This window comes from Lycorma delicatula, chromosome 5, assembly GCF_047948215.1.
Source record: "Lycorma delicatula isolate Av1 chromosome 5, ASM4794821v1, whole genome shotgun sequence".
Taxonomy (NCBI): domain Eukaryota; kingdom Metazoa; phylum Arthropoda; class Insecta; order Hemiptera; family Fulgoridae; genus Lycorma; species Lycorma delicatula.
The window spans coordinates 108640639-108661316 of record NC_134459.1 but is presented as its reverse complement, the minus strand read 5'-3'; the positions used below and the strand labels follow the sequence as shown (position 1 = coordinate 108661316).

Here is a 20678-nt window from a genome sequence, read left to right as displayed (position 1 = left end):
ACTTTTTTTGGGTTTTGGAGTTTTTCTTAACTGCAGTAATAGCCCTCATTTAGAACTTTTCAACGATATATCATGTGGTACTTCTTGGTTCGAATCAGACTTAATCTCCTTTTCTTTTTATTAACTTTTTTTTAAATTTAAATATATTGATTTATTAATACATTTTTGATGGTACAATTAAAATGATTGATTGTTTTTTTTTTCTTTTACAATAAATTCAATAATAACAATAAAAAAAATATATGAAAAATATCATAAGTTATTAGTGAAATAAAATTTTATATACTTTTAAAAATGTGTATATGTAATTTAATAAGCATTATTACATATATGTATATGTAACAGATTGGTGAAACATCTGATTATTTAATATGAATTGAAAATTATAAGCAATGAAATGGAAAATTATATATTTTTCATCACACTTGCCATAATTTAATGAACTGAAAGTTATGTCACATCATTACATGCAAAAATACCAATCTGTCAGTTAGTTACCTGACAGATCTTCTCTAAAAACTGTTATTCAGGTGTTGCTTGAAGGAAAATCATTTAACGATCCACTCCAATTAAATCTTATAATAACACTATTGTGTCAAAATGCAATTGTATATTGTCAAGATTCATAATTTACATACATTCAAAGAATTTATCTTATGAGACCATATTTTAAAAAGATTTTATTCTAATACATTTTTTAGTGAAATGATTTCAAATACAATGATATATGAATGAATTTAATTTAATTTTCCTACATTATAGTTTATTTATTTTTTTATAATTTAAAATGATTGTACCAAGATGAGTTTGTTACAATGATAAAAAAAAAGAAAACTGAAGTTGTAAAATTGAAAATAATGAAAACATTTTTAAAATACAGAAAAAAACTGTAATCAGCTGTTAATAATAATCAGTAGCTGTCAATAACAGTCAATCACCAGTAATCTTAACAGTCAACTAACTAGAGTGGTCAATAACAAAATGGTTGAAGTTAGAATTACATTTGTTACTCCAATGCCCTGTATGGAGCATGGTTAGTTGTATTTATTTTGCATTTCCATAAAGTTAATAAAAAAAGTATAAAATTTAATTAATCTACCAATTTGTTAACTTTCAATAAGTAATATATATACTTACTGTAAGTTATCAAGAGTTTGCTTTTGGTGAAAATAATTTCTAATGCTGTATTGTGGCCTGTACCAGAAATTGTATAACTACCTGAAGCTGTAACAGATCATGCGAATAGCTTATTCTCCTCTCTTAAAAAAATTCTCATCATTTATTTACAACTATAAAATTCTTTAAATGAGTTATATAGTTTTATAAATGAAGAACCTCATGTATAGCAAAAGAAAAAAATTGCTAGCTCAGGAAATTTCATGTTAGGTCCAAGCAAACAGATTAAATACAAATAAATATTCTCCACTTATTATATATAGTATTATCTTTAATCAGGTTGGCCAATGAAGGAGTTCATCGCCAATGAGAAACAATTTAGTTGCTTTTTCTTATTATATGAAAAAGTTTTTTTCTTTTAATTGCAAATAAGTAAAATCCTGACTAATAATTTAGTTTTCATCTTCCAAAGTTATCAGTCTAAATTAATCAAATTTAAATTAGTCAATTAAATAATAAGTTACCAGTTTAATTTTTGCTGTAGATTACTCAACAAGAAAAATTCTTATAATACATTTTTTTTAGATCTGAGAATTTTCTTATGAGCATAAAAAACTATTTTTGTAGGATTTTTTTAATTTGATATTTATTATATAAAGTTTATAATTCTCAAGTTAATTTTAAAAATCAATTCATAAAGTTTTATAATTATTTTTTACTGTATGTTTATTGAATTTTGTTATTTAAAAAAAATAAATAATCTGATATTAAGAGGAATTTGTCACCTTCGTCCTGCTAAATACATTGGTCTTTGCATTCAGTCGGCAGGTGAGTAACCGCAAGTTTATCTTGTATATGCAGAAATGCTAATTTTTCCCTCATACAATTTTATTATAGATGTGTAAAACTCACCCACCTTTGCGAGCCTGTGGTATAAATATATATTTGTAATACAATATTTCTTACATGTAAAACACAGGTGGGGTGAAATCCTAAGTTTTGTTTTACATATACAGTATCTTTGTACTTATTTCTTTACCTCCCTTCCCTAAAGGTGAAAGCAGTGCATGCTTAAAACTATATATATATGTGGAATTGTGATTCAGAATTCACTTGTTTATGCAAGCCTATATTTTTGTTAGGTGAAAACAATTTTGTATCCATGTTCCCAGGAAAAAAGGGTCAATTTATGTTCAATAGACAGGTGAATTAACATGGTCCTGTATTGTTGTGTATGTGTGTGTACCTGTCTATTCTTCCCTCCCAATGGAAGTGGGCTTCATAAAGGATCATATCTGTAAAACATGTAAATCCCCACTCATCTTCACAATCCTAACATGTTTGTTTAATTTTCTGGTGTAATAACAGGATTGAAGGGGAAGTAGTACTCTGTAATGTCAACATAAAATTCATTAAATAGATAAAACCACTCTTATGGATATGATCTGCTAATAGTGTTATAAAAATGAGAATTTCTGAATAGCATTTCTTTGACAAAGAATTTACATATTTTTATTTTTCTTATTGTTGAATTCATTTTTATTATATGCAGAATAGAGTTTAGAAATTGCTTAAGATTTTTTCTCAAATCAAATCAAACTTATCTTAGAATAAAAATTAAAGGTTGCCATTTCATTCAGAGTAGTAATGGTAACTTTTATATATATAAATAGAAACGAAAAATATTCAGATGACAAATAAATCGCTAACCTAGATGATTAAACTAAACACAAATACTCAGATAAAATACGTACTTCACAAATATTCTGCTTTAATAAATCTTCAGGTAACCATTATAAAGTTTTACAATATTACAATTATTACATTAAAAAAAAATGCAAACCAATGATGTTTCATTTCAAAAGTGACACCTTACCAAGTGCAACTACAAAACAACCTGCATACTATAAAAATCCACACTATTGGTCTGGTCAGTACAGACTGATGGAATGGCTTATATCCCTCACTTCCCCTATTATTCACCTAAACTGGAAAATTTGATAGCAATTTATAGCATGTAACTAAGTAGTTATTCCTTTATAAACCAATATCTACTCTTATAATCATTAACTACGTTATTCTTATTAATGGCTCCAAATCCTGGAGGAATTCTTCAAACCTTTCTGAGGAGCTATACGGAGAGATATAACAACTCACCACCAGACATGAGCTTAAAGCGATAGCGACAAAGCCCCTTTCAGTTTTAATTGCTGCAACTGTCCAGCGATTAGACACATTTATTATCGCTACATCTTCGTCAGTGTCTACTAACCATTCTTCTCTTGAAACCCTCCTTCGGTTGGGTTCGGCAATTACCAAAAGGTCGGCCTCCCTATCCATCGCAACTTCCATGCGATATCATTGGCAATTGCCTTTCTATTTACATTAAGTTAGAGCAGATTCATGATTTTCTCTATTGACACTCCCGGCCACCGTTCCGGAGCCCGCATCCACAGCAATCAAGACATTTCTGAGGCTCTATGCAAACACTAATTCTACGGCCTACACTCTCACAGTTGTAACATAGGTTTGTGTGGTTAGGCCCCGTACAAACTCTTGCTTTGTGACCGAAACTCCAACATCTATAGCATCTTATTTCATCAACTCTCTGTTCTATGCGGTACAAATGCCATCAAATCTTTGTTCTCTGTTTGTTTTCAAGAGCTTTTGCTGAGAGCACCAAACCCGGGTGCTTGTAGGGGGAAGACATCCACCTTGTGCTGTTACCGGTTGCCATACCACTCTCTCCGTTCTGAGCCCTGAAAGGTTTTACCGGAGGTCATCTTTAGACCCTCTAACTGAATACATATCACAGTCATTAGTCAGGCGTCGGTCGGGATGCCACCGATGTAAATGCCTTGGCAGACATTTGCATCAATAAAATACAAATCAAATTTTACCTTCACGTAGGCCTCAAACGGACATTTACACATCCAATCTAATATGATTCCCTCAAACTAACAAACAAACACCACGGAAGCGTGGACCCCGCGCCTAGATTAAATTTGATAACACCGTTCGTGACTGTGAATGCCTCAGAAAACGAACGAGATAAACTAGTGCTGCACTCATAACAATCAAAATTATGTTTTACGCAACATAGAAATTCAGACCTACACCCAAATAAGTCGACAAAATTAGGTCACCTAACAAGGGGAACGTAACGTCATTCCGGTCCGCGCAGGAGCCGGGTACAAACCCCGTCCCCCCACCCGGTCCCATCATGGAATGAAGCGCGGCATTTCCAAGTAACAATCAGGGACCACCACTGGTGGAACGAAGCCACGCCTCCGGTCGCATGGGTTATCATACCCCGGCAGCGCGGCCACCCCCGCTAGCGGGAGCCTCAAATCGAATCTATACCAATATAACCGTGGCACGATGCCAATACGCTTACCTCTAACCAATCCAATGCCTAGCCACCCGGGATCCTACCACGATCAAATACCTCGAGTAAACTCCCTCTGCAGATCTACACATCACAAGGATGCGAAGAAAACCAGCCATTATAGACCACTCCTCGCGGATCATCCAGTTAATACGGAGATCCAGAAAGGAATGTATTCTGTCAAATTCCCTAACAGCTCGTGAACGTTCGATCTCATATCGGGGACAGACATAGAGGACCTGATCGACTGTATCATCAGTTCTACAATTCGGGCATTGACTCGAATTCACCAAACGAAACCTAGCTAAACTCGAACGAAAGGCACCATTCTCAGAGAGAAAATGTGTGATATACCGGTTGGGGGAACCTATCTAATCGCACCTAAATCAAACACTATATGAAATATACCATGCGGCTATAACACAGACTTCCTTCTGTGATACTGTTCTATAACCGCCTGTAACAGTCAGCAAAAGGAGTTGCTGGGCCCGCAACAAAATTTACGCGTAACACCTAAAAGCCAAGCAGTGAGTCCAGATAGGTGCAGCATATAGCATAATAGCCTCACTGACGCCTTTGTAAAGGATTCGCGTGGTAAGATAATTCAACCCCTAATCGGGATGAATGACTCCATGGATTCCATAAAAAGCATCAGCGGCCTTTTTTGCTAGATACTGGTGTTCCTTGAACCGAAAATTCTCAAGGATAACACCCAGGTACTTTTGAGCAGTAACGTACCGAATAGGGAGACCAGTCATCCGAACCCAGATTCGTCAGTAAGCAGCCAATCGGCCCTTAAGCAACATCATTGTGGTTTTCTCTGGGCTAAAAATCATCTTATGTTGGAGACTCCACAGCCGGAGTGTCTTACAAGCATGAGCAGCTTAGAACTTTACCTCGTTACGCGAATCCCTGTTCAATCAACAGCAACGTGTCATCAGCATAAGCGATGACACAACAACCAAATGGCAACCTCAAACGCAACATGAAGTCGAATTCTATAATCCAAAGAAGGGAACTCAGAACACTGCCCTGAGGGCATTCTTTAGTTATGGTCTTACGAACCTCCGAGCCGCCATCACGCGGGGAAACAGTCCGATGGCTGAAATAACTTGAGAGAACTTCTAATTTATTTCGTGTACATTTACGCTTCTGCATCTAAAACAGGGCAGAGAGCCACCATAAGTTATTAAATGCCCCGGATATGTCCAGAAAAATCCCTAATACATATTTACACGAACTAGAGGAAGTTATACTTTTATTTAGTATATCCATCACCTTTAGTATGGCATCCTTAGTGCTCTTGCCCGGTCGGAAACCATACTGGTTGTGCATTAGCAAATGATCAGTGACCAATCTAATATTAATACGCAAATATAGGACCTTCTCAAAAACTTTACGAATCACAGGCAAGAGCGTTAGTGGACGGTAAGAAGAACTAACAGTAGGATCTTTGTCGCCACCTTTGAACAACAATACCAAGTCTCCACGCCGAAAAGTGGCCGGTGAAGAGCAACTTATTGTAAATTCTAGTTAGAGAATCAAGAACTACTGGAAGCGCTTGGACGAGGAGCTCCACTGTGATACAATCATATCTGGGAGCCTTGAGCTGTGACATACTGCAGATCACCTGACGCATCTTTGCCTCTCTGATCTCAGAAGATTGTAAGTCGGTCTCGAAAACCGTGACTTCCCTTCTGACACGCCATTGTTATGAATCCTCATACGCCATAGTGTCATCCGGGAACAAATAATTCAGCAAAATATTAAGGACCTGGTCCTTATCAATTACTACACCCTCGCGGGTAGACAAAGCTGACAAGAGGACATCTTTCCTGCGCTTATGCCCAAGGGCTCTGTATACAACACCCCAAGGATCTGTATTCCCTTGTTCCTGAACGAAGGAACGCCAGGAATTACGCTTGGAGAACCTAATGCTATGAAAGTACCTAGTCCTCCTTCTGCGGTAATCCGGAGTTAGGGCCGATCGGCTTCAGCCGCCGCCACCACCGCAGAAGTGAAATTTTCTTTCAGGACATCTAATGGCAGGCTATTAAGGTCTCGAGAAAAAATCTCCAGTTTGGACTCCTACAATGAGGAGAATTTCGACCAGTCTCCCTTCCTATGTAGGAAGCATTCTGTTAAACAGGAAAGTATCCCTTTCATTGTGCAGCTCACCCGCTATTTCAAAAAGTATCAATCGTTGATTGCTAGAATAGTTGTCAACCACAGCCCAGTCAAGGATCCTGCTAGGGATGTTCCTTCCAATGGTAATTTCAATATTTGTACGTGAAAAGGCCTTTTGTCTGTCAACCATACCGACGACATAAGTGGTCAACCGGTCTGCAACATTAAAGACCTCAAAATTATGCTGCGCAATGAAACTTTCACTGTCAAAGTCACTGCCATGATCAGTGATCCCACTGTGCCAGAAAAGCGACTTCGCATTAACATCGGCACCAATAAGGATTGGGCCATTACCCACGATACGAAGGATCCTATCCATCTCGCTAAATGTGGGATCCCTGTACTGGAAATATGAACTACTGTAAGGTTCTGTCCGCTAACGGCAAGTCTGACTACAACATGATGCGCGTCAGAAACCTACCGTATAAAGACAATATCAAGCGATTTCCTGCACAGAATAGCAGACATACAGGTATGCCCTACACAAAACTTTTTCTAGCTGTGAAAGTCTGGCAAATCACCTCTAATTATATATAGCTGCTGCAAAAGGACAACATCAACCGTAGCCTTCTGGGTCTCGCCGAATGCCGGTCTTAACGCATAGACCTTGACTGGTACGTCCGATCCTACTTCCTTACTGATTGCTGCTTGCACCTCATCAACGGTGGTATCCATATCAAGGTCCTTTATATGGAATGTTGACATTCTTGCACCACATCATTCTCTACTTTTGTCCTTTAGCGTCGTATCACGTTCTGACGTTTTTTGAGGTGAATCTACACACGTATCTCCATGGTGTCCATCGCTCTTCCTCTTTTAACCGACAATATATCTTCTGCAGCTTCTACACCGAAACCGTTTTTGACTTGTTCAAATAAGTTCGCATATGTTGTCCCAGGTTTCCTGATCGTCAAAATCGAGGAAAGAGATTCCTGGGGGATTTTCTTCTCGACTTCTCCTTGGACTAAAATTAAGGGCCATTTTTCTGTCATTAATTTTTCCCTTCTCGCCCAAAATTCAATAATTTAGCCGAATTTTATGTCTGTCTCCTAGTTTTGGGGTATGAACATGGTCTTGCTTTGATCCGTGTTCCCGATTCTAAAAACTGAGTTGCTAACTAGTTCGTCGTTGTCATCGTCTACAACAATTGCACGTGTTGTGCGTTTATCCTCATCTTCATCTTCAGGATACAACATTTCAACACTTCGTGAGTCCTTTACAATGATATTACTAGGTATAGCGTCCCAATATCCATTCACCTTCCAATGCCAGGAGCTGTTCCCTGATTATGTCCGTATATGAAGCTCTTTTTGCATATTCCTTTAGGGATCAGAAAAACACGTGATCCCTCAGCTTCTCCCTCTGGTAGACCACGTATCACCACCATTTCGTAAAAATCTCGTTGCCATTTGATATCTATTACATCCTCTAAGTGCCAGATTGCAACGCCTTCTCCACCTTCTCCCGATTCTTTGAAAAGACTGAATACTTTTATCAACCATATCCTGAATCCCCTCTGTCTGGGTTTCTCTATGCTGTCCCAATTTAGGATGGGCTATCTCATAATGAATTCACAACCACCTCTACGTTTTTTGCCTTTTCCAGAATCGAATAGGCACATTCTTTTATTTCAGTCTTTGTGTTCGTATTCTGCCGAACCAGCATTATCATTCGGCGTCTCCAATAAAACCTGGTCTAAGTCTGTAATTATCAGACACGTCTTCTTCACTGCTATCAAGCGCTTCTGCTTTTCTCTTAATCGGCTGTTCTCTTGATTCTTCTTTCTTCTTCGTTGGGGCACTTTTAGCGGACACCGCAGAGTATGAGACCACCATTTCCGATTCACCTACTTGTCGTGCAGGTCCAGCTTCCCTTTTCGCCACCTGAGGGCGAGGTAGGCTCTTTCTTGCCCGAGAAGAGTTTTCCTCCATTTACTGGAACTCTATAAGTCTTATCGAAATAAGACCTCCAGATTCTTCTTCTATATCCAATTACTTGTTTTCTGAAGCCCCACTCGACCAGTATTCAGGAGGGGTCCGGGTTTTTTTTGGGGGTCGGTAAAATAAGGGGAGTCGAATAATGTTTGGGGAGGGGGTTGGTAAAATGTATTTTCAAAAATATAGGGTCAAAACGTTTTTGTGGCGGGGGATCGGAATTTGGATGAGGGTCCTGATTCGGATAGCTTCCGAACGGATTTGGGATAGGGTGAAAAATGAGGGCGATATTCAGGAAAGAAGTATCCCCTTATATAATACTACCAGCACTTAGAAAAATTCACTCACCTGTAAAAGAATTGTTCGAATTATTTAAGTCCTAAAAGTTGTAAACAACTGACGTCACTTAATCAGCTAAGTCTTGCAAATCAAGAATATTTCTAGTCTATATTAACTGCAAATACACTGTCTCTTATGGAAAAAAAACTGTACAAACGAAAAAACGTAATAACTTCTAAATCCGTCTACCAAAACTCATAAAGTTTCACAATTTTATCAATCCGTTAACCACCATCAATAATCAATCAACCAAATCCACAAAAAATCCGACAAACCTACCCAAAAACTGTTGTAAACACAGAGTGAAATACGACACGTGTACACATCAAGACATCCACCACTCAACTTGTATAAGTTCCACCTGCAAAGAGCCATCGAACGGGCTGGTATCTATTGACGAGCTTGACCAGTGACAAACGTCTTTCGTCCAAAATGTTCACGTATGGTATTTTCCTTACGATTTTTGTGATTTTCAACGTGAAATTTTTCCTTCTGAAAGAACCACCGCGTTATTATCGGCCGAAGCTCGTAGCAGGATGAATTATTGTTTCCCGTTCAGCAATATTCTGTTGTAGTCTTTGAAGGACCCTTAAAGCATCCTCAATGGAGAAAAAACGGTAAACTACCTGGCATCTTCGTCGATATATCCTCTTCCAGTCGTAACTATAAAGTCCACACCCATTGTTGTCCATTCCGTCGTGTAGATTTCTTATTTTTCCTGAGCGTAGCCGTATTATTCATCGTAGAAGTCACCCCGGCCATTTCTCACCCTATCGATTTCCTGACCTTTTATCGAATTTCATAAAAAAAAAATATCATATAGCAATATGGTATTTTTTTTTAGCAACTGACCTAGCAAGGTCAGTTGCTAATCGTATTCATTTTAGATCAGATCAAATAAAAACGCTTATTCTAATAGAACTGCATAATAAATATTTATGTTTTAATCAGTGAATAAATATTGATATCGAATGTTTGTATTTTTATCTTCATGTACCGGCACCTTATGGCACGGGGTTTTAGCCTTTCAAAGAAATCGAAAGGCAAGAATCGCTCGTGAACACATACATTTTTCAATGTATGTTTATAAAGATTACGAATTTTATAATCATTGATTTGTTAAGAAACATGTAATTGATTTAAGAATTACAAGAAGAATTTGTTTTCGAATTTTGATTTCCGGTTTATCACGATTAAGACAAAAATATAGTTCTACTTTAAAAAATGAGTTATAAATTTCCAAATAACATTTTAATGGTTAGATTTAAAAAATTTAAAAAAAAAGCATGGTAGTTTATAGGCCTAGTTCCCCCCCCCCCCTGCGAGTTTTTGTTTTTAGATAACGAAACATCTTTCCACAGGTTTAAACGATTTCCCAAGTATTCAGTGTCAGTGGTTTACATCAAAACTAAATTAGTGTTGCCTGGCAACATTATAATATCAGCAAAACTCAAGTAGGAAACTAGGTATTACTTGTTCGTCAGGGGCTACGACACTAATCATAGTTTATATTTTAATTTTAAAAACATTACATAGTTTCTTAGCACGAGTACAATCAGTATTGTATATTAGGTAGGCTATTTTAACTTGTATATACCAGCATTAAATTTCTTTTGTAAATAACAGTATTTAAAACATATTTTTATTTTTCCACAATTTAAAAAAAAATGTTTAATTTTGATTACAAAGAACTGATTCACATCCAGATAATTTTTCATCTTTTAAAATGTTAACACGCATAGTATATACTCCACACAAATAAGTAATCAGTTTTTAATTTGATGATTAGTCCATCATACCACCAAATGACTTATCATCACTTTTTATTGCATTATACTAGGGTTAGGTACAACTTTGATTAACCAGCATCTGTAATAAAATGATATAGTGTGTGATTTAATTTACAAATATTATCTGTACATTTAGTATGATCTGAGTAAATAATTAACAAGCTTTATTAATTAGTTTATTAATATATTTATATATCAAAATGTTTGACTTTCTAAAATTTATATATTACACTCACATTAAGTATAAAACATGTAATTATAATTTTACAGTTTTTTAATAACAATGATACAAACATTATTTGTTCATATAACAATAATTTGAAACTTAATCTTTAAGAACAAAAGACCAAAATACATCATTAACAAAACTTATTTTTTTAAATTTACTTATTGTCATCTCTGTGGCCATTGCCAGTGACTGATGCTACTTCAATATGGTAATAACTGATGATAATTCTGGTGGTATTTTACAATAAGGTATACATGTATTAACAATGTGTAAATATGTCTGGTTTGAATTGGCATCTTTATTTAGTATTTTGTTGTATTTCTGTTTTTTTTTTTTTGTTTTTTTATATATATATATATATATATATATATTTCATAATGTTAAAAGTGTTAAGATTATTATGAAATGTAGAATATAAAATTTATTGCCAGTGTTGGTGGATTTATGTTTGAGGTAATTAGCAAAAGCTCCCTGCAGAAACATTCAAAACACTACATTTTTCTTTAAAGTAAGTATTTTTAAAATATGACAAAAAATCATAAAATCATACAATTTTAGTTATAAAATTTCAATTTTTTTTAGACATCTTCACATATCCCAACAACCATGTCCCTCCCACACTGACATGCTGAAAATACAGACGGAAAATTGAGAACATAGAACAGTATTTATCGTAATATGCTGCATAATGTATGGTATTTAACAATTACATTAAAATATTAACATTATCTTGTAAAGTATAACATGTAAATTAATTCTAATATAACATACAGAGTAAGCAAAATGCTATGCTGCCTGTGTAGAAAAAACAGAAACTAATTTCAAAAAAAAATTGTAATTTTAAAATTTAATGTCTGCCAATCAGCCTGGTTAAGGATACAACAAATTTAAATAACAGTTAAAAAACTTCTCAGTCTGAAAAAATTATATCAATTAGCAATTTTCTTCTGTGTTCATATTGTATTATGTTTTAGTAATTGTATTTTTATTAATATAAAACAGTTAAAAATGAGAAAACCCTTAATAACTTTTTTATTTACTAAGAATCAATGACCTGAACCTTAAAATGGGAAAGAAAAGTAAAGGAGGAAAAAAGAAAACGCAGGTCAAGGAAGACAAAGACACCTTACCTGAAGTTGATAAAGAGTTTTATGAACTACAAATTCAAGATTTAAACCAAAAACTATCAAGGTAAGAATTTATGTAATTAATAATTATAATTTTCATTTAAATTGGACTATTTTCATATCTAGAAAAACTGTATCTATCTAGAAAACTAATCAATTACTAATTAATGTAATATTATATTAATTAATATGGAATTTACATTATATTAATACTGATTTTAATTCATCCTGATGCACTAAAATAATGAAAAATTATTTTTGAGACATCCTCACATATCCCTACAACCATTGCTCTCCCATGTAGATGTGGTCAGATAGAGGTGTAATTGGAGAACATATAACAGAGTTGTATTTATCTTAGAATGTTGCATAATGTATGGTATTCAACAATTACATTAAAATATTAACATTCTCATGTAAATTATAACACGTAAATTAATTATAAAATACAGAATGAGCAAATCATTATGCAACCCATATGGAAAAAACATGCATGAAAACTAATGTATATGGAAAAACTTTTATTAAATATTTCAGTAATTTTGTTGTAATAAATGTTTGAAATGTCTGTTGCAGCTATACAGGCATCAACCCATTTCTTCAAGTTAGCAGTTACTTTTTTTTTTTGGTTACAGCACTGATATGGGATATTTCTCCTTCGATATTCCATTTGAGTTGATCTACTGTGTGAGGATTACTTCCAAATATGTTCTCTTTTAAATAACCCCAAAAAAAATCATGAAAGATAAATCTCGTGATCCAGATGCCCATAGACCACAGAAAATGACTTTCTCCCAAAATAACTAACACAGAAACATTATTTTATTGGGTGTGTAAGATGTTACACTATCTTGCAATCAGGAAATGCATTCATTTTCTTCTAGCAGCACTGTAGTAGCCAATTATATCTGCTAGAATCTGCTAGAAGTGTAGTTTTCCATGTATGTCTTTTCCATTTGGCTGCATAACCCTGTAGTATTATTGTATAATGATAATAATAATAATGATAGTATCTTATTTTGGAAAAATTGCAATGTCTTGCAAACACTGAATCATGTTTATAAATATTTTACATTAACAACTAAATTTTACTTGGTGTAATAATTTCTTCTCTTACAGGAAAAAACTAAAAAAAGATATTAAATTAAAACTACCCCATATACTTATAGTTTCCTACTTACATTTCTTCATATAAATAGATTTTATAGTCAACTGAAATTATTTGTAAGTATCATGTAAACTTGCATACAAAAAGAAAAATTGCCTACTTTTTATTAATTTTATTTTGTTTCTACGTGGCAAGAAATCATTCTACTTTTAAAAATGTTTATACTGTCTGTATTTTGAATGTAATATGATTAATATATTATTTTCCGTATCTCTAAATTAATTTTAATACATTCAGATATATCAGTACAAATGAATACACCTGTGTGTTATTAAATTTCTTGCTGTGAACAATCAAGAACCAGACTATTCTAAATAAATATATATAACTATTCTAAATAAAATCTATAATGCAAAGTATTCTTTGAATATAACTGATTAAATTTTGAACTGAAATGATTTAACATTTCAGAACAATACTAAAATTTGAACAATTTAGATATTTTGTTATATGATGATCAACAGAAGAAATTTTAAAGTTATGGTGTACTTCAAGAAGAACTAACAAAATTTTAGAGATAGTGGAAAGTTTAAATTACACCAAATCTTTTCACAAAAGCATAAGCTAACAAAATTTGTATTTATAAAACATAGCTAAAAGTTTTTTGAACATTAACCTAGTTATATTTTAAATCTGAATTATTTTCCTCAAAACAGAACCCCATTATTTTTTAGTAATTATGATTTCTAAAAACAATTTTTTTTATTGGCACCCTGTCAATCTCTGTAGCAGAGTGGTAGTGTCTAGCTTCTCATCTGCAGGTCTTGGGTTCAAATTCCAGTCAGGTATGGATGACATTTTTCATACGCTATAAATTTCCATTTTCATATTCCTACATACAGCTTTTGTGTTGAATTAATTCATCAGACAAAAAAGAAAGAAACTATATTTTTACTTGCAGATAAAATTAATATTTTTTCCTCTTCATTATGGTTATATTACTCTCTACTAATGAGGTTGGGAAAACTATTTAATGTTGTGTTGAAAGAAGAGAAAGAAATTCAATAACTTTAGAGGATACTCTGTACAATATAAAAATTTGGTAATGCTATTAATAATTTTTGAAAAGAATACGGAAGTAGCTGTTACACTGTTAGAATCTTTTTTGTACTAGTTAGGGTGAAGTAGTATTTAATATATAAAATAAATGAAGTCAGAGAAGAAACGACTTAAGATTACACTGAAAATATGATTAATTTCAATACTTTTTTTTTTTAACCTCCGGGACCACCATTAGGAATTGCTTCAGAGGATGAGATGAATATAACAAGTAGCTTGTGAAAATGCCATGCCTGACTGGGATTTGAACCCAGGACCTCCGGATGAAAGGCTGAGATGCTACCACTCGCGCCACAGAGGCCAGCATAATTTCAGTACTTAAGGAAGCAGTATATGTATCAATTTAATTGTATGATACAGTTGTAAGGTATTATATTAACCAAATAATATACAACACAAATCTTCTTTGTAAATAGAATTGAGAATGTCAAAAATACATAAATTACTTAAAAAGGTCAATATAAATTATCTTAAACTAATATATTATTTTCTTATTAAGAAATAATGAAATAAAGAAGAACATCCTTGAATAAAATATCAATTCCATGATTCTAAATAATTTATCAGCTGATTTACAAATTATTTCTTAATAAAACCTAGCTTCAGAAAGGTTAAAATTTATCAATTCTGAGTTAATTTTAAGTAAATAATAAAAATAAAATATAAATAAAAATTCATGTAATATGTATTGTAAGTTAGGAAATAAAAAAACAAGCATTTAGAAATTTTTATTGACACTTGGAAAAATAAAAAAGACATATTGATAAATTGCATAAGTAAATTAAAAAAAAAAACTCATAATAATACAGTTTATTCTAATAAATGGGAAAACACCAAATTTATTAATATTAAATTAATTCAAAACGTTAACTAAACTAAAATAAAAAACATGGGTCCACAAAAGAAAAATGCTCTTCAGAAAAGAGGGCAAGAAGCTGGAGAAAAAGAAGTACTTGAAGAAGTTGACAAGGAATTTTATGAACTACAATTAGCAGATGCTAACAGAAAATTAGCCCGGTAAGACAAAAATACATACAATTTGAGTAATGCATTTTACCTTACATAGAATGATGCATAACTTATATGATAAGATTCTAGATTTAAAAAAAAATTAAATATTACTGGATTAATAATAACAATCATTAAAAATCAAGAAAAGTTTATATTTAATTAAAAATAAAAATAACTTTGACATACTCTGCTGGCCAAAAATTCAGTCAGAGTCATCTCTCAATGTACAAGTTGTGTTTTGTTACTGTATAACAATAGATGGTTCATTTATTAATACTGATAATTGGCAAAATAATGTGGGGACTATGTGTTTCAATTATCTATTACTTATAATTAATTGTTTTATATAGAATTGTTTACTTCACAATTATAACATGTGGTTTTGTTAAGTAAGCACATTGACCATTTATTATTGGATTTTTACTAAATATGTCTACTAGGCTTTTTATTAAACCTGCAGAAAAAGAATTGTTTTGACTAAGAAAGCACACAGAGCTGCTACGATACATACCAAGCTCCATCAAGAAAATATTGCTTTATTTATATATGTATTTAAAGTTGAAAATGAAGCATGTATGGCAGCTGACCTAATTCATACTGAATCTATTCAGAAAGGGGGGGATCAAGTATTGTGAAGGAAATTTAATACAATTTTTACAAGCACAAGAACTGAATAAGAATTACAGAATAAATTAATAAAACTAATTGTTCAAAAAAGAGTGTAAATCTGCTTTAAGTTGTTCTTAAAGTTAGCTTCATTGTCTGCTAAGTAATGGTGAAGATGATCAATACAGAACACAGTTTCAGATGACTGTGCAATATGCTTTTTAATGCAGCAGTCTTATTATGAGCAACTGAGAGATAAATAACAAATAGGATGGAGGAAAACTTATTACCTAAGTAATATTGTCTCAATAATCCTCTAAAATCTTTAAAAATAAAATATAATTTCTTAAGGCTTTTAGGGTGTATAGTCCAGCTTTCTTCTCAGAAAAAAATTTGCAAGTTGATTTGGGATCCAAGAAGGTTATAACTCAATTTTTCTGATTTTTTTTTTACAAAACTTTTTTAAGCCCTATTAAACTGGATTGAAATAATTCAACCACAGATTGAATTAATAGTTAATTAATATTAAATATAATTCATACCATCAAGCTTTACCTAAAAAAAATTTATAATGTTTAATTAAATTCGCAGACAGAATTTTTCACACTAATATAGTGTACAAAATTGCAAATTTGGGAATACTACTTTACTAAAGTCAGAAAGTAATCAATCATGTTAAATGTGCTTTCAGATGATCAGTTATGCCATCTTTATAAAAATATTACTAACAGTACTTTCAGAACATTAGGCTACTATTAACTTATCAAATAAAAGTTAGAAACATTAACATTTAACTCACAAACAAAAGAATAAGTAATCAGCCAGTCCAGGGAATAGAAATATTTTGTAAAAATTGACGTATTTTAATATTTACATAATACATGTTTTCAGAAATTGTTTTATTTTTTCAAAGCCCTCAGAATATATATATATGAATTCAACACATACTGAAGCCTTACAAATTAAGTTACCTGGTAGACCTTAAATTATGTTAGCTTCTCTTAACTAATTGCTAAACCAAATCTAATGTTATTATTGTAAAGATATGAAGATTTTCATCCAAAAAAAATCAAACTAATAATTCCAGTGTTGAAGCCAGTATGATTAAACATAAAGCTGGCTTTTTATAGCTGGCTTTTCAGTCCAATGAAAAATTAATGATGGGAAACAATCTAATTTATTTCATATAAATAAATAAGCAAATAAGTAGACGTACTGTATTTTTTATCTATTTTCTAGTTTGAAGCAAAAATACAATATTTTTCATTTTCTGCTGATCTTTCTGAACATAAATATGATTTAAAGAAGCCAGTCAAATACCATCCTAAATTATAGTTTTACATCTTACTAAACATAATTTAACCTAGTCCTTAATTTTATGCCATTTACATTGTTTCCACTAGCACTGTAATTATGAAAACTACAACTTACACTATCTAGAATCACTGTTAAAATATATGTTAGTGTAAATATCATTAACTAAAAACAAGAATCAAATAAATTTCTACGAAATCTTACAAAAAAAAAAGTTAATATTACATTGAGAATAACATGTATGAATTAATAATTAATTGTGCTTTTTACTAAGTTAATATTATAAACATTTAATAAACTGTAACTTTTTACACATACATAAATGAGTTTTAATGATTTTAGATTACGAACTCAAAGTTCTATGTTAGAAGAAGAGTGTGAGGAAACAAAGAAAGCTCTACAAAAACTAGATGAAGACAGAGCTGATATTATAGCTTATTTAAAACGAACTTTGCAAGCCAAGTCAGATGAAATAGTAGAACTTCAAGAAAGGCTTGTAGCTCTGCAACAGGTATACTGTAATTCTTCCTCTAATAAGATGCATCTGCATATGTAATGGTAATTAAACAGGGACATCTGCATTATTAGTAGAATATTGGTCTGCTAATTTGCTATTTAAAAAAATTATTCGTTAGTGTCCTTTATTTTTCAGTTTTCAAATGCCTACAAATTTCTAATGTATCTGAAAAAAAAACATTGATCAATATTAAATACTGACAATTGTGTAGAATCATGAGAATCATATCAGCAAAGAGATATGAGTATTTAAAAACTTTGTATAATTCAAGAAATTATGGCATATTTTGTTCTGTACTTTTAAGGATTGATTGTGCTACATTATTTTTAAATTCTTCTGTTATGAACAGAAATAGTTCACTTAAAAAAAATCATCAACTGAAAATATAGTCTTTGCAATCACTATATTTTACTGCTGTTACAAAATAATTTGTATAAATCTGTGGCCAATAGGTCTAAATAAAATTTTAGAGTTGAATTTTGTAACCCAAGAATGAATAGATGTATATCTCTTACTTCAATTTATTTAGAACTATTACTTTTAAAAGTATTGGAAGTTTATTAAACATTTTTCAGTTTAAACATTTTTCAATTTAAATTGCTTCTTTTATTGTAAGTAGAGAATAATAATTTGAAGCTAGGAATATAAAATTTATATATGTAGAAGCTTGATCTTTTTTTATATAAAATTGATCCCATGGTTCAGCTATGAATTTAGATTACACAGGCAGAAGATCATGAGATTGACGTTTTTAAAACTATTTTAAGCAAATCTTTACACTCCATAGTGTAAAGATCTGCTTAAATCTGAAAATTAAATTTTTACATGATTATAGAGCTTTTATCCACAAACTGTTTATAATGTACAAACATGTTAAAATGATTATAAATTAACATTCCTTTTAACATGATCATTTTTATCCACAAACAATTCATACATGAGAAGCTGAAGAAAACTAAAACTTGGCCCCACTGAGCTTCTCATCCATGTCAGTAATTATACTTAATACAAACCCAATACTTATACCTAAGGGTAAATAAAAAAGTAAAGGGAAATTTTGATTTCCCTCCCAACACACATGTATGGCAGCAATGATTGCTCTGCTATAACTCATAACAGCTGTTCATTGAAAGTATTGTTTCATTGTTAGCTATTTGTGATTGTGTTTAAAAGTCTGTTTGAAATGAGTGCTTCTTTGTCTGATTACATCAAAGAAAAAATGTGAGCAGTGATACATTTCCTCAGTTCAAAAGGGGTGAAACCAGCAGAGATCATTCGTCGAATGCAGAAGCAATATAAAGAGAATTGTTTGTTTGGAAGCAAAATCTATGAATGGATTGATCGCTTTAAAAATGGTAGGATTTCTCTCTGTGATGAACAGCAACAAGGTAGGCCTTCCACTTCGAAGACCAACAACAATATTGAAATGGTTAAACAAAAGATTCTTGGTAATCTATGAATTACAGTCGATGACATTGCAAGTGAGTTGAAAATAAGCTATGGCTCAGCATTTTCAATTATCCATGATTCTTTAAACTTTTGAAAAGTCTGAAAGTCTGTGCTTGCTGGGTTCCACGTCAATTGTTCAGCATCCACAAAGAGAATTGTTTGAAAATTTCCCAGAAGCTTTTGACTTGTACTTAACAAGTTACTAAACAAGAGTTTAAAAAAATAATTTCAATAACTGTTTACCACTGAGAGGAAAGAATAGTTTTTCAGCTCTCCTGAAAAATTTTGAAAACTGGAGTAAGGCAGGTTTGATACTAGTAGCATTATAAGTATATAATCTCACTTGCAAGTTGCCTGGAATTTTTGTTTTATTTGCATTGTCTTTTTATAAATTACATTATCAAATTTAATATATATGTATATACATATAGTGTATTTACATTGTGTGTGTTAATTCATTCAGAAATAGGTCATTTAGTTGATTACTATTGATAAGATAGCAGTGATATACATCTTGGTTAAGAGTCATAATGTTGACTTGTAATTCAAGTAAATATTTACATAAAGAAACATAATTGAAGAGTGGAAACTTCTCCTTATGTGCTAGCAATTGTATTTGAGTATAGAACTTCTTGAAATAACATTAAGTTAAGTTGCAATGAATGAAGGTCATTGTTCTGTGATTTAGTAGTAGAGGTACTAATTTAGTAAAATTGTACTATACGATAAAATCATATCTACTTTAAACTTTTAAAAACAGTTAAGATTTCTTTTTGTATATAACTAAATGAGAAAATGCAAAGCACTAATATTTTACCGCCTTTTTTTAAAACAAACAGTGGACACAAAACCAATTTTAAAATTTGCCTAGTAATTCTTGAAGAACTCTCTCACTTACCTGTTAAAAGAATTGGTTTTATTTTTAAATTGTTCTGCTTATTATTAAATGTATAGGTTGTGCAATAAACTGTGTGGAGGAGTGCACACTATTTTTTAATAACTTGATTTAACAAAAAAAAAAAAAGCTAAAATTTATGTAAATATTATGAAAAAGATTTTATTTTTAATTTCCTTTGGTTATATGATTAACAGGCAAGGGAGACAGAAAAAGCAATGTTTACTGAAAAAATAAGAAACATGGAAAACGACTTCAAAGTTATGCATGAACAACTAACTTCTGAAATAAAACTTTTACGTAAGTAGCTGAAGAAGCAAAATATATTAAAATAAGAGAAAATATGTCAGGATATTAATCATATCATCTTTTAAGTATGTTAGGACATTATTTTTTAATTAATTTATTGAAACAATCCAGAGCATTCCACTTATAAACTTAAGAAAAAGATTTGAACCAGTTTTAACTGCAAGTCAATACAACAATATCACCACTACAATTAATCAATTTCCCACATTCTTATCCATGATGGTTAGCAATGAAAATTGT

General features: G+C 32.0%; 1 protein-coding gene across 4 annotated transcripts in view; it reads left to right on the top strand.

The window, feature by feature from the left end:
- The first annotated feature begins 11950 nt into the window (after positions 1 to 11950).
- The window catches only part of LOC142325290 (cilia- and flagella-associated protein 157-like), a 42181-nt gene continuing 33453 nt past the window's right edge, over positions 11951 to 20678 (top strand). The window contains exons 1-3 of one of the 4 annotated variants that reach the window (XM_075366840.1): positions 11951 to 12174; positions 17611 to 17779; positions 20327 to 20429. In XM_075366840.1, the coding sequence (XP_075222955.1) occupies positions 12050 to 12174; positions 17611 to 17779; positions 20327 to 20429 (397 nt within the window). In that variant the 5' untranslated portion in view covers positions 11951 to 12049. Of the gene's footprint in view, positions 12175 to 17610; positions 17780 to 18918; positions 19267 to 20326; positions 20430 to 20678 lie in introns of those variants that run through there. The other 3 variants (XM_075366841.1, XM_075366843.1, XM_075366842.1) reach the window with 3 other exon arrangements.